The 24193-nt window shown below is 55.5% G+C and overlaps 1 protein-coding gene across 2 annotated transcripts in view; it reads left to right on the top strand.

Annotated features, from left to right (window-relative positions):
- The window catches only part of RASGEF1A (RasGEF domain family member 1A), a 71571-nt gene that overhangs the window by 27765 nt on the left and 19613 nt on the right, over positions 1–24193 (top strand). Inside the window, exon 1 of one of the 2 annotated variants that reach the window (XM_032267237.1) lies at positions 6621–6831. The exons of the other annotated variant lie outside the window; for it this stretch is intronic. Within the exon in view, the coding sequence (XP_032123128.1) occupies positions 6814–6831 (18 nt within the window). The 5' untranslated portion in view covers positions 6621–6813. Of the gene's footprint in view, positions 1–6620; positions 6832–24193 lie in introns of those variants that run through there. 2 annotated transcript variants of the gene reach the window in all.

The following is a 24193-nucleotide window of genomic DNA, read 5'->3' as shown; positions in this document are numbered from 1 at the left end:
TCAAGCACATGTTCACATATGCACACAAGGCCACACAAGCACACACAGATGCTCGGTGCCCTAGATGATGCCTGCTGCCAGCGCTTTGCTCTGGGGAGGTGCTTGGGGACACCTGCTGTCCATTTCTCTCCTTTTCCTGCCAGTGACCCTGAATTTTCCTTGACACTTAAGCTCACACTCTGTATTACCTTTAACATTATTTTTTCAGATTTCACAGGTGCCAAGTGATGACTCAGGGCTTTAACTTGCAAGCTTTTTGTCACCGTGAAGCAGTTAGCTCCTGGCTGGGCCTGTCCTATTTCCATGTGCTGTCCCTCTTCTGTCTTTCTCATTGTGGTGTCAAGGATATTATCTGTGTCTCACTTTGTGCAGGTCTCTGCTCAGGTGATGGGGTGGGTATCCAGAGACTTGTGATGGAAGGGGTCCCTGTTGGTCATGACCTGCTTCATCTCGGGGAAGTCACTTCCTGGGTCCTGCCTTGGCCTTCACCCATCCTGCTTGGGTGGCTGCAGCCTACTCCCTTGTTGGGTCCCACTGCCCTGGGCATGATGCTGTGTCCCCACCCCATGCCTTGTGTCCCCCTGATTCCTGGATGTGCTCTTCACTGTCCCCCGTACATGTGTCAGGCTGGCACTCCATGTGGAGGGGTCCCGGGCTCCCTTTTTAGCAAGTTCCTGGGCAGTGCGGTCAGGTTTGAGAGCCCCATCTGGAGGAAGCCTCGTAGCCTGGCATTCCTGCCTTTCCTGGACTCCTGTGTTGCTGAAACCCTGGATACTCTGAGTGTGACTGTGGAGGGGTGGCCGAGGCGCATGCACACAGTACTCCAGGAAGAGCCTCAGGAAAGACTCTTGGACCCTTGGAGGCAGAAGAGGGTGCAGAAGAGCTAAATCCACCATGGCACCTTGATGCACATCTCAAAGGTGCCCATGCGTGAGGGTGGAGGCTCTGACTCAGACGACTAGGGAGTGGCATGCCCAGCGCTGTGGCCAGTGGGCTCCAGGTATGCCGGTGCCTGGAACGTGCCGCCTTATGCATCAGGGGGCTCAGCTGACCCTCTTCTCCCCTTCCTTCATGCCTTTTGCCTAAAGCCACGAGTGATTCAGTGCATGGAACATTATTCTCCAAAAGGAAGCACTAATGTGCAGCCTGAGGGAAATTCTGGAAGGCTTAGGGGTTCCCCACGGATACAGGGGACAGGGTCAGCTGCCGGACAAGCTTCCCTGGAGCTTGTGAGTGTGCTTGGGTGTGGGTTCGACTGGGGCCATCAGTGGCCCCTGCCCAGGGGTGCTGACCAGACCTGGAAGAGCCTGGAGAGACCTCTGTGCAGACCATGGCTGTGTGCGGGAGGCTTGAGTCTGGCAGACATCAGGCCTGAGCCTGGCGATAGCGTGAGCCCTTGAACCCCTGTGGATCCAGGGGCTGTCTGAGGAGCCTCTGGAGCTCTCCCAGGGCTTGGTTCATTTTGCTTCATGTTTTGCCAGCACCCTTGTGTGGCATCATGGGCCCTGCATCAGACCCTGGAGAAAATAGGATGTGCAATCACCCTCAGGGTTTGGAGCTGAAGCTCTTGGCCTGTGCGGTGTGGCTCAGTGATGAGATGGCACCAGCAGGGCAGAGTGGGGAGCCGAACCCTCTGTCCCTTGATCCCTTGCATAGAACCCAAGCCCCTGTGGGCTGGGCCTCGTCAGGGCCTCTGTAGGCACCGGTGTGGTCCTGGTCAGCCCCTGTGGGGCACTGGGCTCCTGCTTCTCTGTTCTGCAAGGTCTGTCGCCTGCCTCAGACCACCTTCCATCCTCCAAAACCAGTGAACGCCTCTCACTCACCATTGCTTGACCCCTTAGGCTGTGCTTTTAGAAGTGGGAACAGGGTTTGCCCTGCCTCTGCCTTTGTTCTTGGGGGGATGAGTGGAGGGAGGCTCAGGCCCCTTCCTCCACGTCTCTTCCCTCAGGTGTAGCCACACCTAGGTTGGCCCTGAGGTGCCAACAGCTTCGGCCTGTCCCAGCCCAGATGTTCTCTCTTATTTTTCTCTCCTTTGGTTTTCTTCATGTGAATTGAAGTGTAACACACATCGAAACGTGCCTGAGCCAGAGCCATAGTGTGCACTTGGTAATTTTTCATGGGGTGACTCTGTGGGGACACCCAGATCCAGCTTCTACAGCCCCTGCCCCAGGGCAACATCCCAGGCCTCTGGAGGTGAGGGTGCCCTTACCGACCCCGAGCCAGCTCCACATGGGCCCAGCCTTAGATGCTCCTTGTTCCTGGTGTCCTTGGCTCCCTCCCCTTGCCTGTGGTTGTCTAGATGTGTTCTCCTTGATGTGGAGTGTTCGTTGAATGACACATGCTACAGCTCGGCAGAAACCGAGTCCCCTGTGGGGGATGCCTGGGTCATTTTCAGTTCAAAGCCCTTGTGAGTAGAGCTGCTGCAGACACTCCTGCGTGTGTCCTTTGCTTTGAGTCTCTCAGTGTTTCTGCCCGGCCTCCATCCAGGGTGGAATTTCCGGGCCTGGTGTGCTTGGTGTTCATAGGCATGCTCGGACTGTTTTCCCACCTGGCTGTACCAGCTGACCCTGCCGCCACCAGCAGCTGAGAGTTTGGGTTGTGCCACCTCCTTGCCAGCACGTGGCATTTTCTGCCTTTTGATTGTAGCCATGCTGCTGTGTGTGCAGGGTGCCACACTGCAGTTTAGTGCCCTCCCTGGATGAGTCATGGAGCTGGGTGCTATCTTATGCCTCTCACCCCTTGGATAACCTTCATTTGGTGAAATAGGTCTTCAAGTTCTTTGCCCATTTGTAAAAAATGGAATCTTCTGACTTTTTTGATTTATGTGAGTTCTTTATATATTCTGAATATAAGTCCTGTGTTGGATGTATGCATTCATATCCTTATCCACACCTATGTTCTGTATCTGTCTATACACACACACACAGACACACAGACACACACACACACACACACACACACACACACACAGGTTCTGACTGCCTGTGTACACAGACATATTATAGTCACTGGGATATAGCAGTGAACAAAACAAAGATCCTGCCCTCATGGAGCTCACATTCTCAGGAGAACAGATGAACAAACCAGGAGGTAGAAAACTCTGCTGGACCCAGTAACCTTGAGGAAGACGTTCCATGGCAGGAGGGTGCTGGGGCAGAGGGTGGCATTGCAGTTGTGTTAATGAGAAGGTGGCCTGTTGGGAAGGGGGAGCGCAGACACTGCAGAGTACACTCCACATGGGGGGAGGGTGGACAGGGCCTGTCAAGGCCCAGCAGGGAGCACTGAGGTCTCCGATGGGGTCATTTGTTAGGAATCTGCCTTCATTGAGATTGAGGTGGGAGTCATGGAGCTTCTGACTCAGGTTCTAAGACAGCCCCTCCGGCTGCTGTGTGGAGACAGCAAGGGTGGACCCTGAGAGGGAGGCTTTGCAAGTGTAGTAGTCAGTTCTCACACTGCTATAAAGAAAGGCCTCAGCTGGGTGCGGTGGCTCATGCCTGTCACCCCAGCACTTTGGGAGGCCAAGGAGGGCAGATCACTTGGGGTCAGGAGTTTGAGACCAGCCTCACCAACATGGTGAAACCCCGTCTCTACCAAAAATACAAAAATTAGCCAGGCATGGTGGCGTGCACCTATAATCCCAGCTACTCGGGAGGCTGAGGCAGGAGAATCAGTTAAACTCAGGTGGCGGAGGTTGCAGTGAGCTGAGATTGTGTCACTGTACTCCAGCCTGGATGATAGACCAAGACTCTGTCTCAAAAAACAAACAAAAAAAAGGTCTGAGACTGGGTAATTTATAAAGAAAAGAGGTTGACCAGATGCGGTGGCTCACACCTGTAATCCCAGCACTTTGGGAGGCCAAGGCAGGTGGATCATTTGGTCAGGAGTTCAAGACCAGCCTGGCCTCGAACTTAGTTTGACTAGAGATGGTGAAACCCTGTCTCTATTAAAAATACAAAAAATTAGCCGGGTGCAGTGGCGGGCACCTGTAATCCCAGCTACTTGGGAGGCTAAGGCAGGAGAGGTTGCAGTGAGCCAAAATCATGCCACTGTACTCTAGCCTAGGTGACAGGGCAAGTCTGCTTCTCAAAAAAAAAGAAAAGAAAAGAAAAGAGGTTTAATTGGCTCACAGCTCTGCAGGCTGTATAGGAAGTGTGGCAGCATCTGCTTCTGGGGAGGCTTAGGGAGCTTTCACTCAAGGTGGAAGACAACGGGAGCAGGCATCTCACATGGCAGGTATAGGAGCAGGAGAGAGAAGGGGGAGGTGCCCCACACTTTCAAACAGCCTGATCCCTCCAGAACTCACTCACTCACTCTCAGGAGAACAGCACCGAGGGGATGTTGCCAACCCATTCATGAGAACTCCGCTCCCATGATCCAGTCACCTCCCACCAGGCCGCATCTCCAACACTGGGGATTACAGTTGAACATGGAATTTGGGTGGGGACACAACACAAATCATATCAGCGGGAGTCCAGCCTCCTGTCCTGGGTCCCTCATCCCAGGACCTTGGCAGCTTGCCTGCTCCGCCATCCTTGCTGCAGCCTCTCATGGTCAGAGGCAGCGCTGTTCCAGGCCTTGCGCTGGGCCCCTAGGGGAGGCATCCAGAGGAAGTGCCTCTTCCTGTGTGTCTGGTCTCCCCAAAGGCCCAGCAGAGGGCCACTGGCCCCACTACACCTGGCTTATTCTCTGCTATCTGAAGTGGCAGTGGGATTCTGCCTCAGGCCCTGCCGGCCCTCTCTGTAGCACAGCCTCAGCCCCAGTTGCAGGCATGTGAGCAGTATACCTGTCAGGGCTCAGCCCCCGAACAGCAGCCTCCTCTCGTCCTCAGGCACCAGGAAGGATGTGGGTCAGGTCACACTGAGGTCACACTGGCGGGCAAAGGAGACAGCACACTGTCTGTGTCAGCCAGAGACAGCGGGCAGAGGGCCCCATTCCTCCTGGGGAGGTGTCTGCCTTATTGAGGTCCTTGGGTGACGATGGTGCAATCTGGGATAAGCATGATAGGAAGTGGCCCTGTGACTGCATAAGAAGTCAAGTGAGGCTGCCCACCCATCTGCCGCCTCCTCTAAAGTGTCACATTCAGGGAGGAAGAGGGGATGTTCTGGGGTCAGGAGGCAGCAGGGCCAATTGCTCACATGGACTTCCCCTGAAGGGCCACGGGACAGGGCTGAGGAAGGCAGGGGGCAGGTGCCTGGAAGGCTTCACCAGGGGCAAGACACTAGGTTTTACCCTCTTGATGCTCTCCATGGAACCGCTTAAAGGGATTGGTGGCCCTGCAGGCCCAGACCATCCTGATGCCGCCAGACCACCTGCCAAGGCCACTGGGAGCTTTGCATCTTCTGTCTGGCCTGAAACAAGATGCAGAAGCAGCAGGGGAGGAGGACATTGTGAAAGCTGGGGGGCCCCTGTGCCGTTTCTGCCTGGTTGCCTCATGCTCCCTGCACTGCCCACCCACGGGCACTGCGTACCACGCAGTAATGCATAGTGCATGCTCTGAGCAGTGGAAAGTCCAGGCCAGCACTTGCTGGTAGAGAGGAGTGGGTGGGAGGCAGTGCTCCGGGAGAAGGACTCCTGGCCCTCGAGCTGGCTTGAGGGAAGCCAGTGAATGGACCCAGCACAGCCCCCACTTTCTGAAGACAGAGACAACTGCCAATCGAGCCAGCCTGGTAGCTACTCTTGCTACTGGTAAGCTAGCAGGCAAACAAACTGGGAGGTAGAGGGCCTCTGGCAAGGCCTGGGCAAGAGCCACGGGGGTGGAGGTGGGGTGGGGGGTATGGACGTCCCGGGGCGGCCGGATGTGGTCAGGGTCACGATGTGTCAGAGCCTCTCTATGCGGTTCAAGCTGAGCATACCCCGCTCCTCCCTAGCGGCCGCCTCGGCCAGCTCCGTCTCATCCAGAGCCACACCCGGCCTCTCACCTAGCTCAGGCTCTGGGCGCTCAAATCCAGACCCCCAGAGAGGGCTCTCTTCGGCTCTGCACGTCTTTCCTGTCCACATTCTCCAAGTGACTGGGGTCCACCGCAGGAACGCTCTGAGGGGAAGCCCCGTCACCTGACAGCTTCCTTCTGAGGCTGGGGCTCTGAGGGCAGGAGGAGCCTCACTGTGCCAAGTGCCCGGCCCACCCCTCGTCTTGGCTCAGATCAGCCCTCCCACAAAAGCAGCTGCCGTTTCCCCCGCGTTCCAAGAAAATGGAAGGACAGGGAGTTCTGTGCGACGCCCGCCTCAGGCCAGAGCTGTGTGGAGTGAGTGCCCCGTCAGGGGAGGCATTCAAGCCGAACGCTGGCGGAGCAGCTGCTGTAGTTCCGTAGTGGGCGCCTACCATCAGGTCAGGCTGGGGCGGGGTAAGAGGCTTCCCCACCCCGCGCCTAGCCCCGACCGCGCTGCGCCAGCTCGCTGTCTCCGTGCGCCAGCACCGACCCCCAGTGCAGCCGCCCCCGGAACCCCCCCCCCCAGCTCCACACCCGGGCATCTACGGCGCCCCTACACCTAGCGCCAGGCGCGCTCACCGGTGCAGGCGGCGTCCCCAGACCGCGCTCCAGGCCGCCCGCCCCCCTGTCCCCGCCCCTCTGCCACGCCGCGCTACTAGCCTCCGCCGGGTTCCTGGCTCACCCCGCCGACCCTCGGCCCCGCCTGGACCCCACTGTCCTCCGCCCAGCCGCCGGCCCCCAGCGTCCCTGGTCCTGCCCCTCTGGCGGGGGCGCCTAGTGGCCGGGGCCGGCGGGGGAGCGGGCGCTCGCTTGGCTCGGGAGCAGAGGAACCGCCGCTCGCGAGACGCCGGCCGGGGCAATACTACGAAGGGAGCAGGCAGCCAGGATGTTCCTGGAGCCCCAGGTAGGGCTGCGGCGGGCGCGGGTGCGGGGCTGTGGGTCAGGGTTCTGGCGCCGCCGGTCTCAGGAGGGATGAGACGGTCCCCAGCATGCCGACCTGGCTGGAGGGACCCCGCCCTTGGGACCCGCGCGTCTCCCTCCGTGCGTCTCCGCTGGAGCACCTGCTGCCTGGTGGGCGGTGCCCAGTCTGCACCTCTCCCTGCACCTTCCACTGCCCCTCGCAGCGCGGCCCGCGGACACTGGGGACCGTAGAAGGCACAGCGGCACCTGCAAGCCTGGAAGGGGCGCCCCAGCAGCAGGCGCCGGAGGGGGCTGCCCGGGACGGGCACCTTCGGGCTTGTAGGAGCCCGGACGACATGAGGGGAGCAGAACCACCTGTCGCTCCCAGGAGAATGTGCCGGGTGAGGAGTGGTCCTCTGTGCGTGATCTGTGTGAGGTGCCGGCGGGGGAGGGCTGCGGAAACGCTGGAGCCTTTATTCACGGCGCATGGGAGAGAGCACTGCCGTGCCTGTGCCTTGTGAGCCCCACGCGCGTCTGTGTGTTTAGGGAGAGTGGAGCCCAGCATGGGGCTTTCGGGAGTGTGTACTTCCAGGGCGAGGGCGCTGTAGGGAGCAGGTGGAGAACTGGCCCTGGAGAGGACCTGAGCGTGGGGCACTGGCATTTCCCGCGCTGTTTATGGAGACCCACCCCCAGCGGCGCGGGGCGCTGTGATTCGGGCGCGGCAGCCCCCTCAACCCCGGGTTTTGAGCGCCCACAGGGTGGAGCTGAGCCCTGGCCAGCCCTGGCTGCATGAAAGATGCGGGACTCGTGTCCCTTCATTCCTTCACTTACTCAACACGCATTTATTGGGCCCCTGCTGTGTGCAGGTGCTGCAGTTCAGCAGGGAGCCAAACACCACAGTCCTTGTCCTCACAGAGCCCACACAGGAGAGAAGCAAGCACAATCGGTAGGTAAAATGGACCGAGTGCCAGGTGGTGCTGAGGTCTAGAGAAAAAGCAATGTAGGAGAGGAGCAGGGCCTGTCAGGTATGCATCGGTGAGGGTAGTTCAGGTCATTCTGCAGCGTCAGAGCAACCCCCAAGTCCCTTGGCTCACAATAACATGGCCCAGTTTCCATTCACTGGTGTCATAGTGGGTTGCCCAGGCCCTGCTCCAGGCCACCCACATTCAGGGATCCAGACCTATCGGGTCACATGGTAGGGGAGCAGGGAGGGCCCTGCACCGGTATTTAAGTGTCCCAGTGGGGGTGACTGGGCTGCAGTGGGAGGTGGCAGAGCAGGGTGTGCTTTTCCTGGGGCTGCCAGGGCACCTCTGGCTGCTGCTGGGAGGGGTGAAGCCAGCAGGGGGCCACCCCAATGGTCCAGGGGACAAATGAGAGGCTCAGCCCAGGGAGATGGCAGAGGAGGAGAAGGAGGGAAGGACTGATTCTCGGGGTATTCTTTAGGCTGTTGTCATGGAGATGGGGAGGGGTCAGGCTGGCTCGGGAAGGAGGGCGTTGTCCTTAGAGGTGGGCAAGATGACAGGTGTAGCAGGTGGGAGCGGGGGCAGTTTGACACCCCCTCACCCGGGAGATGTTGCCTGCCTGGCAGGGGCGTGGGCAGTCTAGGGTTCGGGGAGAGGTCTGGGCTGCATGTGCTCATGCAGAGCCTGGCTTGCTCGGCCCTGCAGGCCCCTTGCCGCGCTGCCTCCTGGTCACACTGCCCACACCTGCACCTGCTGGCTCAGGACAGCACAGCCCTGGGCCTCAGCCTGCTGGGCCTGCTAGCTTGAGCTACCTTCTGTGAGCTCCCCCAGGAGAGGTGGGATGAGGACTCTAGCCCTCAGTGGGGCATGGGACAGGGGAAGGAGAGCAGAGTCATGGCCTCTTATGTTAGCCCGCCCTCTGTTTGTGTTGCAGGTCCAGGCCTGGCCAGGGTGCAGGGGGCACTGGGGACAGCACTACCCAGGGTCACATACTCATGGACACATGGGCCGCAATGGTGCGGTCTGTGGGGGGCCAGGGAGCCAGGAAGGGCTGCCTGGGGGAAAGAGTCTCACACTGGCTTTGATGAGATTCGTGAGGATTGACTTAGTGCAGGGGGAGCTGCCTGCATCCCCCACACCCCTGGGCTCTTGGGCCTCATCCTCAGGGAACTACTGGTGAGTGACCAGAATAAACCAACCTGTCATGTCAACCTCCCTTTTCCCCCTTAACCCACTGGAAGACCCCTGGTTATCCTTGGAAGCTGATCTCAGAATCACCTCATCCATGAAGCCCTCCCTGACTACTCTCTACAGAATTAGTTCTCCACCTCTGTACCCCCCCCAACAACACCTCACATAGACCCCCAATCCTGAGGAGATTATGCCAGGCCATGGAGTTGTGCCTGTTCTGAGTGTGTGGGATAGGCCAGAGGGCCTCAAGGGATGCTGACTTGACTGAACAAGTTCCAGAAGGAAGGAGAAAGGAAGGAACAAAGATGAGGTCGGAAAGTGGCCTGTACAGACTCTCTATGTCTTGTTTTACACCTGGGGAAACTGAGGTCCAGGGGGCTGTAGCTTGCCTGAGGTCAGCCAGGAGGCCCAGGGTCAGAGCTGGCTCTGGGGCCAGGAGGCCTCCTCTAAGTGGGTTCTGGGCTGCCTGGGTCCCTGTGGGTTTCAGGATAAGGGGAGTTCAGAGGCAGATGAGACACGAGGCCTGGGGGCTCCTGAGGGAACCTGATGACAGTCAGGTGGGAGCCTATGGATGGTATGGGTCTTAGAGGAGGACAGCAGCCAAGACCCCCCAGCTCCTCTGTCTTCTGGCCCCTGCCGCTAGCTGGGCCCTGGCCCTGTGGCCCCTGGTACCACTGGCCCAGTGGGGTTTTGTTGGCAAAGCTGGTGTTCTGCAGTCTCGGTCTTGGGGAGTAACCCCACCCCCAACCCTGTCACCACCCACACTTACCTTCCAGGCAGGGACCCAGCCCCTGACATTTCCCAAATGTCATTGTGACTGCCATCAGCCACCTCTTCCGGGCTTTGGGCTGGTAAGTATGTGTCAGAGCACTGCCCTCCTCCCCTTCCCCAAACCCATGAGTGAGGAGGCTGAGCCTTCAACTCTGGCCCCAACCTGAGTATGACTTCCCTGGGGGCCTCCCTGGGGTTACATACAACAGCTGTCTTTAGAACAGGAACTGAAATGTTCCTAGAGTGCCCAGCCTGAGGGGGCAGTGGTGTGGTGTTTGGGCGGGTGACCAGGAAAGGTGGCTTCCAGGTAGCTGAGCTGCTTGGCAGAGCAGACCTACTGGGAACATTGTGTTCCTGGGTGATGGTAGTGGAGCTTACAGAGCTGAGAGATTCCTGGAGAGAGATACACACACACACACACACACACACACACACACACACACACAGGCACAGAGAGACACCCACACAGATAAAGAGAGACACGCAGGTATATACACAGACACATGCAGAGACACAGATACATGCAGAGACACAGGCACAGAGACACAGGTACAGAGACACATGCAGGCACACACACATACACAGACATATACAGACACACAGACATACACAGACAAAATGAGAAATACACACACACACAGACACATACAGAGACACAGAGACCCCCCCACAGACACACACAGAGACACACACACATACACCCACACTCACTAACACAGAGAAACACACACACATCGACACAGAGACACACACAGACATACACAGGGACACACACAGACACACATACTAACACAGAGAAACACACACACACAGACATACACAGGGACACACTCAGACACACTAACACAGAGAAACACACACACAGACACAGAGAGACACACCTCCTCCTACTGCCACTGGTGTGGGCATCCCCATACCAGCTTCACACAGACTTATGTGCAAACACCTGTGCCCAGGGGAGGTAGATAGATAAGCTATTGATTTTTTTTAAAATTTGTGTTAGGTAATTGATTATTGAACTCTTATTAGTTTCAACAGATTTTTAGTTTGGCTTCCTGAAAAACCCAAGAAATTAATCATATTACTTGCACATAAGGAATAGTCAACTTGATTTCTAATGCATCTTTAGTTTTCTTATCTTATTGTGTTTTCCAAAAGGTGCAAAGTAACATTAAATAACAGCAGCTGTCCTTGGCTTGATCTTCATTTTAATGAGGAGGTCTCTCATGTTTCACTAAGTCTAAAATTGGGCCTATATTTCCAATAGGTGTTCGTCATCACGGACAGTATGCTAGAATCCTGCATTAATTGCCAAGAGTGAACACCAGAAATGGATATTCAGTTTCATCAGAGGCTTTCCTGTATCTGGCAAAATCATCAAATGCCTTTCCTCCTTGGACCTATTAATGTGTTGACTTATTAACTCTTCTGAGCTAAATCATCCTCTTGTTCCTGGAATAAAGCCCACTGGGTCAGGCTCTATTGTGCTTAAAAATGCTGCTGAGTTCATTTTACTGATGTGTTGCTATGTTGTTGAGGGTATTTTTCATCTATTTTCAGAATTAAGAATTTATACATACTTTTCTACTAGGAGATATATTTGTCACATTTATAAATCATGCTATTTTAGTGTTATAAAATGATTAGGAAGGCTTTTCAACATGAATTGTGTAGTTGAAATAGTTTAAATATCATATAAAATTATCTTATCCTCAAAGGCTTGAAATAATTCAGTTTAGAAACTCTTTCAGCCAGGGCTTGCTTTTATTTTTTTCCAAGGCTTAGTTGGCTGTCAACTTAATTTGTACTATGGTTATTGGTCTTTTTGGCTTCTAAACATTTTTAGTAAATTTTTGGTTATTTATAGTTTCTAGATAATATAACTAACCATTCAAAGTGCTTGTAGGTCATTTACCACAGATTTAGGTAACTGTTTCTTTTAAACTTTCTACTACTTATCTGTAGTTAGATTCCCTTTTTCATGCCTAATGTATTTTTTATGTCCTTCCTTTCTTCCTTCTTCTTTCCCTTTCTCTCTTTACTTTTTAAAAATTTTTTTATAATTTTTTTAAAGAAATAGAGACAGGGTTTCACTATAGCCTCCCAAAGTGCTGGGATTACAGGCAGGAGCCAGGATACCTGGCTCCTCCCTTTCTTTCTTCCTTCCTTGTGTTGATTAGAATTGCAAGAGGGTTATTATCCTTGAAATCTGTTTTCAAAGAATCCGCTCTTTGAAGTTAATAAGCAGCTCTACTCTCTTTCTTTAAGTCCTCTAATTTGCCTTTGAGCAGTTTCTTTTTCCAGTTTGTTTTGCTGTCTGTTTTGTTGAGAAGCTCTTTTTTAAGCCTTTTGAATCAAGTGCTTAGTGTTTACTTCAATACATTATTGAAGTCTATGAATTTTTCTCTGAGTGCAGCCTTGGCCATATCAAATTCGATACAGAGTTTTTCTGTAAAGGTTATTTTTTTTTTTCTGACATCTGTAATTGGAGTTTGAATCTTTAACACAGACATGATTTAGGGAAGTTTCTTTATGAAGTGGGTAAATTTTTTTGGCTTGTCATTTATTAATTTATATATTAATTATTAATATATTAATTTTAAACTATATTACATTGTGCTCATGTCCTTCTCTCACCTGCACACTTCTGTTTCAGGACTTTACTGGGTGGTATACTGTATGACCATGTGGCTGGAGACTTTGGACAGTAGAATGTGCCTTTCTGTTTCTAGACACTATTTTTCACCTATCTTGGTCCCGTCCTGAGAACACGCACTGCATTATTTTCATCCCTTGGGCATCTGCCACTTGCTGGGATTTCCATTTGTGTCTCCGGCATGAAGAGGTGCTCATTGTGTTTCCTGGGCATAGCTTTATGTTCTTGGGAGTTTACCTCTAATAGGGTTAGAAAAGAAAAATGCATTAAGTGTTTTTCCTACTCTCCACTCTCAGCCATTCAGCACAACATTCTGACACCAGGTTCTCTAACAGACACCAGCTGGATGCCCTGTAATTCAATTTGGACAATATTGGAGGCAGAGTCAGATCCCACAGATTGAGAGTTCGGTCCCACAAGGCTGTCCCTCCCTCGACTTCAGATGCCAGTCCCAAGTCTCAGGCTGTGGCCTGTGCTTCTGACCCACCCAGCGAATCAATGCTGTTGGGACTCCCTTCTCAGATGCCATGACTTTGCTTGAGCAGCTCACATAATTCAGGGAAGCACTTGCTTCCATTTACCCACTTACTCTACAGGGTTTTACATGGTCACAGATGAACAGTCAGAGGAAGAGACACTCAGGGCAAGGTGTGTGAGAAGGGGTGTAGAGTCTCCCTGTCCTCCCAGGTGCTACCCTCCAGCTCCCTCTACCCGTTTGCCTACGCAGAAGCTCCGAACCTGCTCCTTTTGGGATTTTGTGGGGGTCTCATTACGGGGGCGTGGCTGACTGCATCACTGGCCGTTGGTGATGGACCCAACCTTCAGCCTCTCTCCCCTCCCTAGAGCTGGGGGTGGGAGTGAAAGTCACCACCCTCTCATCACATGGTTGGTTCTGCTGACAACCAGCCCTTAGCCAGGCTGTCCAGGAGTCCATCAGCACACAGATGACACCTGTCACTTTTGGAGATTCTGAGAGTGTTAGGAGGGTGTACTGGGAAAGAAGACAGTATCATGCGCCACATAGTGGTCCTGTGAGATTCATAATACAGTATTGTCACTGTGCCTTTTCTATGCTTAGCTGTACAGATCCTTACATTGTGTTACAGTTGCCTCCAGTATTCAGTGCAGTCACACACTGTGCAGGTTGGTAGCCCAGGAGCAATAGGCTGTACCACAGAGCCTGGGTGTATAGTGGGCTGTGCCATCTGTGGGAGCTCCCTGCTCCCACAGCCATCCGGACCAAGTAAGTCACTCTGTGGGGTTTGCACAAGGAAATTGCCTAACGACACATTTCTGCGGGGGCTGGAATCCAGCTGCCCAGCATGGGCCCCTTGGATCCCGGCCTGATTACCCCCACCCCACCCCACTGCCCTGTGCTTGCAGTGCAGCCCACCAGTGCAGCAGGAGCAGCTCCTCCTGGGTTAGGCCCTGTCCATCCGGCAGGCCTGGCTGGCTCCCCCTGCTGTCACCTCACACCGTTGTGCCTCTCCCGAGCCCTGCGCTGGTGGCCCTGAGTGGTGTGTCAGATCATGGTGGTCACACAGGGTTCCAATCCCAACTCCACCACTTTCTGAGACTGACTTTGGTGACTGAAGCATTTGGGCCTCTGTTTCTTCATCTGGAGAAGGGGGAGCAGCAGGAGAGCTGCCCTGGGGAGGCGTAGAGGTGGCTGTGTCTGGCTCAGGTTTGAATCAGCCTGGTGGCACTAACTGATGCGGGGATGTTTCAGGATGACTCAGTAGCCAATTAAATGCTTACAAATTCACGCTTTATTGGGTCGCTTTCACACACCAACAATCATGCAAATATATTCCACACACCCAGGCAGTCATAGGAGAGGCAGGAGCGAGCCACTGTGTTAGGGGAGGGAGAGACCAGCTGCTGACTGCCCAAGGTCTGGATTCCCTCAGAGCAGACGGAGCACAGAACCCCAGGTGGAGGGATGGGCCCACTGCTCTTCTCCCAGCAGGGCGTCTGGTGGCCTCCAGTGGAAAAGAGGCCTCAGAGTTCTCGAGGGCAGAGCTTCTGCAGGCGTCTTGGTCATGAGCAGCTTCTTTGTGTTTATGGCCCTCCGCAGGAGTATCCCCAGCCATCATCTTCAGGTGCCTTTTGGCATGACTTTCTTGTTGGGTCTCAGGGGTGCCTGACCACAGCAGATATCATCTGATCACTGCAGTCCACCACACCCATGCTTATTGCTCTGGGGGCCCAGCAACTTCCCTTTAAGCTGAGTTACTTGTCATAAGTGACTCCATATATATATATATATATATATATATATTTTTTTTTTTTTTAAGACAGCCTCACTCTGTCACCCAGACTGGAGTGTAGTGGCACAATCTCAGCTCACTGCAAACTCTGCCTCCCAGATTCAAGCAATTCTCATGCTTCACCCTCCAGAGTAGCTGAGAGTACATGTGTGTATGTACCACCATTCCTGGCTAATTTTTTTTACTTTTAATAGAGACAGGGTTTCACCATGTTGGTCAGGCTAGTCTTGAACTCCTGACCTCAAGTGATCTGCCTGCCTCAGCCTCCTAAAGTGCTGGGATTGCAGGAGTGAGCCACCACACCCGGTGAGATGGGGTTTTGCTTTGCTGCCCAGGCTCTGTCACCCAGGGGTGCAGTGGTATGATCTTGGCAAACTGCATTCGTTAGCTCCTGGGCCCAAGCAATCCCCCTACCTCAGCCTCCCGACTAGCTGGGACTACAGGTGCACTCCACTGCCCCTGGATGATTTTTTTGTAGAGACAGGGATCTCCCTCTGTTGCCCAGGCCGGTCTTGAACTCCTAGGCTCAAGCGATCCTCCCAGCGTGGCTTCCTAAAGTGCTGGGATTACAGGTATGAGCCACTGTGCCTGGCTGTCCACTCTGAGACCCTAAGGACCACAACACATTATTACAGGTTTTTGTGCACTGGTACTCTTGGGACTGGCCAGTGTCTAACCACCAGTTACAGGCCCCCAGGGCCAGGGGACACACAGCAGGTGACAGGAGACCTGCCTGTGTCCACAGCACTGGGGTGGCAGTCAGGATCTGTGTCCAGGTGCTGTCTCCCAGAGACTGCCGAGCTGATCAAGCTCATGGCTCTGTGACCCAGCAGGGAGCTGGGTGCTCCCTGCCCCGACCCCCATGACTGGCCCAGAGAGAGCTCCCTGCTCCCACAGCCATCCGCCAGGAGGAAGACAACTCAAGCGAGGGAAATGGATTTTTATTTGTTTTGAAACACAAAGGAAAAATCTTTGCTCAGCCTAATTGGATGTCATTTAAAAGCAAAAGAACTATTCGGTCCTTATTCCATATCCCAGCTCTCCGGTGTGGCTGCAGAGGGTGGAAGCTGTGGCTCATCCGGGGGACAGGCCTGCCTGTGGCCTGCACGGCTGGCCATTCCTCTCTGCCTCTGGAGGCCCTCAGCCCCGACCCTGCACACTCGCTGTCCCTCTCTCTTGGCCATGGGCTGCTGCTTCAGGCTGACTCCATGGCTGTCTGGATGTGGGCAGTGTGCCCAGGTGCACCTGCGCAGGACAGGTTGCTGGTGCCTTCCTACCAGAGCTGGCAGGCACCCTGGTTACTGCCCAGATCTGATGAGCAGCAGGACACCCTGCTCTGTCCTGCATCGTCGGTGGACACGCCATCTAGGACAGGGACCCCAGAGGGGTAATTTCACTTGGTGTGGAATCTGTACAGTGCCTCCCAGCCCCCTTCTCTGTGGTACCTTGGGGGTCTTCCTGGAAAGGACAGAACTGGCCGCCAAGGTTGCCTGAGTTTGCACATGACCCCGTCCAAGCCTGCACCTAGCTCCGTGCCTGGAGGCCCAGGGCTGCCCACCCATCTGCAGGAGGCTCTCGTTACCCCTATAGAAGCCAATGGCGTCCACCCAAGAGGGAGAGATGCCAAGGGAAGGGCAAAGCAGGGCCCCCCAGGCGGCTGAGTGGGAGGTCAGGCTGCCAGCGCCTGCCTGGAAAGGGCAGGGATTCTCTGAAGTCCCACTTGCTGCATCCGTGGGCCTCTTGAGTCTCAAGAATGCAATGGTTCTTGGTGGACAATGACGTTCTGTGCCCTGAGCAGCCCCCAGAAGAAGCTGACTGGACAAAAAGGGAAAAGGGAGAGGCAGAAACCCAGACTGGGCAGAATTTGAGGAGCATGAAGAGGAGACGGCCAGATTCCTTCAGTCAATTCAAATTGTATTGGGTAATAGAAGGGAATTCAGAAGGAAAAAATGAATCATGTGTCTGTAACAAAGCTTTAATTATCCGTGTTGCGCCCGTGGCCAGGCCTCTGGGGCAGGCGCCCTGCGAGGCACTGTTGCACTGGTTCCCATGGCAGCCGCCTCCTTGCTGGAGTCCGGCCTGCGGCCCTTGGCCAGGCCCCGGGATTGCCCTAGCCCCTAGCCGGTTCAGAAGGTTCACCAAGGTAAATCCCGCCCTTCTTCACAGCACTTGAAGTTTGGCTTATGTGAAAGTGTGGCCCTGCTCTCTGCTGCCTGACGCCTGCCTGTCCTGGAGGATGGAGAGGCAGGGGCTTCAGGGAGCTCCCTGCCCTGCTGCAGGGGCTTCAGGGAGCTCCCTGCCCTGCTGCAGGGATGGGGACAGCATGCGCTCCCAAGGACTGTGCTTCTGCAGAGGACACGGGTTGAGAGAGAGGAGGGTGAGGACTGGAGAGCCTGACCTTCAGGGGAGTGTCTTCCCCTACGTCCCCCACCCCGAGGCCAGAGCCAGCTCTGAATCCCCCATGCCTGGGACAGGACAGTGCAACCAGGTCAATGGGTCCACCTGCCTAAAAGCAGGAGGTAGCTTCTCCTCACTCTCTGCTGTCTGCAGCAGGTGGACTGGCTGTCCCAGGCATGGGAGGTGAGAGGGACTCATAGGTGGGATGAGGGAGCGGGCGGCACCAGCTCCCAAGAGGTGTGTGTCTAGGGAGGCAGCTGGATAACCTATAGGACCGCTAGTTCTCTGCAGTGCCAAGGCCATCAAAAGCCACCAGGCACTGAGCCTGTCCTGAGCTTCGTGGGTTCACTTAGTGCTCATGGTCTTCTGGGAAGCAGGTGCTAGAGGTGGCTTCTCACAGCGGAGGGCACTGGCTCCTAGCTGGGGTGGGGCCCACTCGCTTCCTGCTGGATGTCCAGCCCATGCCTTGGTCCAGCCTGGGCCTGCAGCTAGCCCCTGCCCATCTGCTGTGCATGGCCTCAGTAGAGGGACAAGGGCTCCCTGGAGTTAAGGGAGACGCGTTTCAGCTCAGGATGGTCGGAGAGCTGGGGCTTGGGGATAGGGAGGACAGGGGTATTTGAGTGTAGGCTGGGTGGTTGGGGGAGGGCCCTTTCTGCCTTGGGTAGGGAGTAGGAGGTAGATGCAGCCGGGTTGTGGGAAGGGGCTCTGATGTCTCCCACCTGCTGTCAAGGGCTGGCCTGGGGCCAAGCTGGGCAGAATCAGGGTGTGGCTTCTAGAGTCCTGGCTCTAGTCTCTCTAGCAGGCACTAGAATCTCAGAAATGATGGAGACTAAGCCTGAGACTCTCCCAGGCAGGTGTCACTTGCCTGCACATGGTGGATAGATGATGTCTACAGGGACTGGGCAGTGGCTGGTCACCTGGCTTTCTTCCACAGAGCCAGGAGGGCCTAGGTGTGGTGGGGACGGAGGCGCTGAGGCAAGTCGCCCTGCACCTAGGACTGCAGCACCAGCTTGGAGAAAGCATAGTAGGCCTGGCATGGGAAGAGGGAGCATAAGCGAGGGACACAGGTTGCCAGGACGGGTGTTAGAGAAGTGGGAGCAAAGGGGGATGGGAGGCGTGGGAGCTGTCTGGGGCAGGCACCCCTCCTCTCAGCTTCACACAGGTCCCCCCACCTCGATGCCCACAGGGCCGGGTCCTAGCATGCTCCGCCAGCCAAGAGTGAAGCAGCCCCACTGTCTCTTCAGGCCAGCAGCCCCTCCTGAGGCTCTCCCCGCCTGGGGTCCCCTGCCAGTGAGTGACATCAGGAGGTGGGGGTGGCCCCTACCTCATTTCTCCCCCTCCACTGGTGCCTCTCAGTACAGATGGGATCCTGGAGGCCTCTTTACTGGTCTGGGAATGCAACTCTGTACCTGCAGGGTCAGAGGATGGAGAAGGGTGAGTGGCAAAGGATGCCCAGCTACCTCCGCCATCTCACCGGTCCTGATGGAGCTGGGGAGGGAGGTGGGGTGAAGTCTGTCCTTGCTGCATGCTGGGTGGAAGGGAGGAGGCCTCTAACTTCCTTATCTCTCCCCACATGCTGGGTCCTACCCCATCAGGAGCAGTCTCCCGCCTTCTTTCCTCCCCAAGCATGGCTGAGCCTGCACGTCAGGAGGGCACACTCAGCCCTCTACCCTCCCCCAGGTGGACACGTTCTTCCCTGTGACATGGCCCACTGCCACATCCTGATGGCCTTCTCTGAGTGGGGGCAGCCCCTTGGTGGGCTACCTAGCACTGTCTCCTATCCGAGAGGGAGTCAAAATCCTCACTGAGGCAAAGGGCCCACTGAAGGTTTAAGCAAAAGGTGTGTATTTGCACAAGGAATCTTATCATTGTGGTGCCTGCCTCCCATGCACTCAAATAAGCACTACACTTACAAATTGCACCTGACTCCCTGCTGAGTCCTCCCCGCTGAGTAAGGTGAGGATCCCCACAAGATGGTCCCCCAAGGGAGTCAGGGGTCACCTACTGCATCCTGGGGGAGCCTCCTGGGGAGGGGAGCCTCATTCCCGATGTCCTGGTGGAAGGAGCCCACGTGAGACCCTCGCAGAGTGGGGCAGGCGGCCCACGCACTATAGGCGCAGGCCCTGAGTGTCAATGGCAAGAGTGGTGGTGGCATGTGCTCAGGGTGCTGGTGGCTCCAGTGCCCCGCTCCTGGCAGGGTGGGGACCAGGCTAGGTTGGGGGGCAGCCTGGCACTGTTGGGAGTGCTGACTCCGACACTTCACAGGTCCAGGTTTAGCAGGGCAGACACACACATCATCAGTTAGTGCCTGTTTTGCAGTGAGTGAGCCAGCTAGGAGGTGCCCCAGGGAGGGTTTGCCAGAGAACAAATGTGCCGGAAGCTCTGAGGCCTTGGCGCCAGCCCTTCTGTCTGCTCACTCCACTCTTCCTTTCCCAGAAGCTCCTTCCAGTCGGCTGAGGCCTCACCTCCGCAGGGAGGGCAACCTCACCACCCAGGCAGCGGTTACCACTTTCCCACCCACACTCCTGACCTTCCTTCTCCTCCATGGGAGCACTGATTCTCTCCTAACCCATAATATCATGTCACCACCTGTGGCCATTAAGCCTGCCACCACATAGGCTCTGTGTGGTGTTCTCTGGGGGCAGAGAGCCCTGTTTTATTCCCTGGTGTATCTCCAGTATATAGGCGGGGATCATTACCACTTGTGAATGAGTGAATGAATGAATGAATGAATGGGCAAGGAGTAGGGCTCTGGGAACACCCACCTCCTTTCCCACCCCAGTGCCGGTAATTTCAGAGAACTGGCCAGTTATCTCTTGAAGGGTGAAGGGCCCATTCTGTTGGGTCCCTAGCAGAGCTGGGCTCACATGCATCTGGGCCAGGCCCAGGTAGGTACATGGGTCTCTCTCCTCCTGAGGCCCACCAGGGTCAGGGCACAGGGCTGCCCCCAGCTCCCTCCAGGAGCACGCTCTCCCCGCCAGCCAACAGAGAGGAGACAGGCGAGATGTGTAATTTTCAGTTGCTAATTGTGATGCCCTGCAGCTTGCTGAGCTAAAAATAGTCTCCATTTTTGTTGAGTAGGTTAAAAAATAGAAGCCCACGTGCTGTCTCAGAAAGAAGCCCCCCTGCCAAGGCTGGCAGAGGCAGGGGGCTGGCTCGAGCCCCTCCTCCACCTCCTGGCAGATCCCTGGGACTCATGCAAGATGGGCCCTGAGGGCTGTTTTTGTCCCAGTTTTCTAGGAAGCTGGGTTTCTTAATATGGGGTCCACAGATGAGCTTCTGGGAGCTCATTGGCCCTGGAGTCCTCTGCAGAAGTTTGTGGGAATGTCTGCCTGTCCCCATGTCTGGGCCAGGGCATCAGCCTGCACTTGATGCTTAGGGAGCCATGCCACCGCCGGGCACTCTCAGGGGCAATGCTGAGGTCCGAGGAACAGCAGGCAGACCTGGGTAGGCAGACCTGGGCAGGCAGACCTGGGCAGATGTGCACATCACGGCCTCGTGGGTCCTGTGAGCTGAGTGCCAGTGTCCCCATCTGAGAAATGGGCCTCTCCGGGCTGCCTCCCTGGGTGAGGGAGAATTGCACTGAGCATTGCACTGTGGAATGGCCAGTGCATGGCTCACTCTACCTCCCAACAATGAACACTTAAAGCACAGTAAGGTTAGTCAAGTGAAGGCTAATCCCTGCTTTTAGGAGATTCCAGAACTGCTGACTCCAGGATCCAGAAGGGGTCCTAGAATTCCGACTGTGCTGGGAGTCTGCCCTAGACCACTCCTCCCTTTGGAGTTGAACGAAGGCCTGACCCTGCTCCCATCCGGCTGTGCAGGAAACTCTGGCCCCTCCCGCTCTGTTGTCCCCACTCTCTACTGTGGTGGTGATGGTGGTATTGGCAGATGGCCACTTACCCCATGGGACCACCTTCTGATGCTCTTCCCTTAGCGCCTTTTGGGAAGATTAACAGATGAGCTCTGTGTAGGGTGAATGCTTATTGACCCCTGCGTCCCCCTTCCCTGGGGATCTTTTATGAGGCCATGGTGGTATCAGGCCTCCCATGGCTCTGCTGAGTCTCCCCATCGCTGGGCATCCTCAGTGCAGGACACAGATTAATCACCCGGGAGTGGGAAGGGACCCAGCTGCTGCCCAGGCCTGGACACTCGAGTGGGTGCACAGGAAGATGACAGGCACAGCAAGCCCTGGCCGCAGTGAGGCTACAGGCCGGGGCTCAGAGCCTCGGGGCCTCAATCGTAGCTGCAGTTCTCGGGTTCCTGGGGGACGGGGTGGGGTGCAGGTTCTCAGAGCCCATCTCAGACATGGCTGGAGTTTGAGTGGAGGGAAGGACTGTGCACCAGCTCAGGAAAGGTGTACACGCTGCGTGGCTGTTCCTCCCCATATTTGCATCCAGCTTTGGCACACCTGAGGCCAGAGGCAGATGCCCTGTCTCTGTGTGCTGCCCGGGGGATGGGCGTGGGCCACATTAGAAAGCTGGGTAGCAGTCTGGGTGCAGTGGCTAAACCCTGCAATCCCAGCACTTTGAGAGGCCGAGGCAGGCAGATCACTTGAGGCCAGCCAGGGGTTCGAGACCGGCCTGGCCAACATCGTGAACGCTGTCTCTACTAAAAATACAAACATTAGCTGGGCATGGTGGTGTGCACCCATAATCCCAGCTACTCGGGAGGCTGAGGCAGGAGAATTGCTTGAACCCAGGAGTGCAGGTTGCAGTCAGCCAAGATCATGCCATTGCACTCCAGCCTGGGCCACAGAGCAAGTCTCTGTCTATAAACACCAAACAACAACAAAAACTCTCCAAGGTCTCTTGAAGAGGCTGCAAAAAGGAATTTCATTTATATTCTTTCACAAAAACCTCCCTCTTTTCCTCTGTCTCCCAGGATCTCTCACAGCATTGGGGCTGCATAGGGTCCTTCCTTTCTGAAAAGGCTGGAAAGTCTCTCAAATCCTGGCTGCCCCTCCCCTCTTCTTACCCTGGGCCCTCAGTCTAGCCGCTTCCATTCTTGCTGTCTATGCTTTTTTCCTCTCCCCAAGCTATTCTTTTCCTTTATTCATATGTGATATTTCACATATTGATGGGGTACCTGTATTTTTCACATGCATGAGTGTATGATGATCAAAGCAGGGTATTTGGGGTGTTCATCATCTTGAGCATTTATTGTTTCTGTGTGTTGGGAGCATTTCAAGTCTTCATCTCTTTTGAAGTATACAATACGTTGCTGCATACTGTAGTTACCTGAGTCTGCTATGGAACATTAGAACTTATTTCTTCTATCTAAATGTCAGTCTGTACTGGTTGACCAAGCTATCTTAGTTTTCTGCTCCTGCCCTCTGGTAGCCATTATTCTACTGTCTATCTCCATGAGAGCAAGGTTTTCAGCTCCCACCTGAGTGGGAACACGCAGTGTTGGTCTTTCTGTGCCTGGCTTGCTCCACTTAACATAGTGATGTCTGCTCTCAGGGCTGCGTGTCTGGTGCAGTGTACTCCTTAGAAGGTGCGAAGGGGTGTGTGCACCTGTGTGTACACCTGTGTGTGTATGTGTGCACCTGTGTATGTGAGTGTTGTGGGGGAGCTGTGAATATTCAGAAGTTAAAGTTTTAGACTGTGTCCCCTAAAACTGCCTCTCCCCTGAGTTGTACTGAAGCCGAGCTTCAGGACATACCTGCTGGAAAAGGTCCCGGAGATCCAGGGCTGTGTTCCTGGAGTCCCTCAGCCAGAGCCCCCAGAGTGTTGTTCACTTGCTCTGAGGCACACCCCCGCATGTGAGCGCTCATGCTGGGCTGGAAGCCACACTCCATGTCTCCCCCGACCCCGAGCTCCCGACAGCCACCATGAGGTTCAGGTACTAGTGCCACTAAGGCTCACATAGACGGAGGAACTGCCCTCAGCTGACCACCGATGGGAGGCCTGGCTCACATGTGGGTGCAGGCTCCTGGCCTCTCCCCCCTGGCACTTTGGAGCCATCAGTGTGTGGCTGTTCTAGAGTCAGAGGGGGTTGAGAAACCAGATGACAGCCCCTCCTCATCCTTGGAGATCAGAGTTCAGGCGAAATTTTGGCTGTGCTCACTTTATTGGGAAGCACGATTCCTGGCAGTGGGAGGCCGAGGGCGAGTGGACAGATGCTGGGATGTGTTCCAACAACAACTGGTGTCCCAGGCGTCTCTAGGGAGGCTCCGTGAAACTTCTGTCTGAAAACAGTGCCTCTGGGTCGAGGATCCCTCCAGGGTGTTACCTGCCCCAGCTCTGACCTCGCCCAGGGCTGGTGGTGTGGTATGTGCCCATGGCCCTAAGAACCTAGGTCAGAGGCCACAGGTCGGAAGCAGTGGCAGCCAGCGCTGGGCCACTGGCACCGTTGAGGCAAGGCCCAGACGTGGGTGGCACAGAATCACATACCTGGTTCCGCTCCAGGCACATATCCGCTCTAGCTTCCGTCTCCACTTCACCCTTACTGCAACCCTGCAGGGAGATGGGACAAGAGATTCCACACCCAGCCAAGGAAGCAGGTTCAGCGCTGCTCAGAGGCTTCCTGTGGGTGTGGGGACAGAGCCCGTTCTCCAGAGTGCACAGGCCCAGGACCTGCAACTGCAGGAAAGCAAAGCACTCAGGTGTGCGGTGATTCAGACAAGGGTGTGAGAGACTGGGGGGTGCAGCTGTGGGGGGCCTCTCAGGATGGTATCACCTGTGTCAGACCAAGGAAGGATAGCAGCAGGATCCCATGAGTCACTTCATCCTCTGGGGGACAGCAGCACACGTACCAGGTGGGGCACCTTGGGCCAAGCCTGGAAGGCTGGGGCAGCCACAGTCAGGCAGAGTAGTGGAGGCCCCAGTGGGAGGGTGATGGTGCAGCCATAGGAAGCCCCGTGCCTCCCCTCTGACCCTGCTGCTGCTGGCTGCAGTGCATCCTAGCAGGCAGGTGGCAAGAGCCTCTCGTTTTAGCCTCTCCCAGGCAGCCCCCACCCCAAGCCTCCCACAATGCCACTGAGGCTGTGGGAGGGGAGGGGTGTGACCCTCAAGGCCCAGCCAGGACAACTTCGGCTCAGATACAGGAAGGACCCCCTTCTTGGATGGTGCCCCCAGAGAGCCAAGTAAAGCCAGGTATGGAAACCGGCTCTCT

Source organism: Sapajus apella, unplaced genomic scaffold, assembly GCF_009761245.1.
Source record: "Sapajus apella isolate SASKATOON/1434 unplaced genomic scaffold, GSC_monkey_1.0 scaffold167, whole genome shotgun sequence".
Lineage (NCBI taxonomy): Eukaryota > Metazoa > Chordata > Mammalia > Primates > Cebidae > Sapajus > Sapajus apella.
Note: the sequence above shows the minus strand (reverse complement) of the source record. Positions and strands in the feature narration are given on the sequence as shown.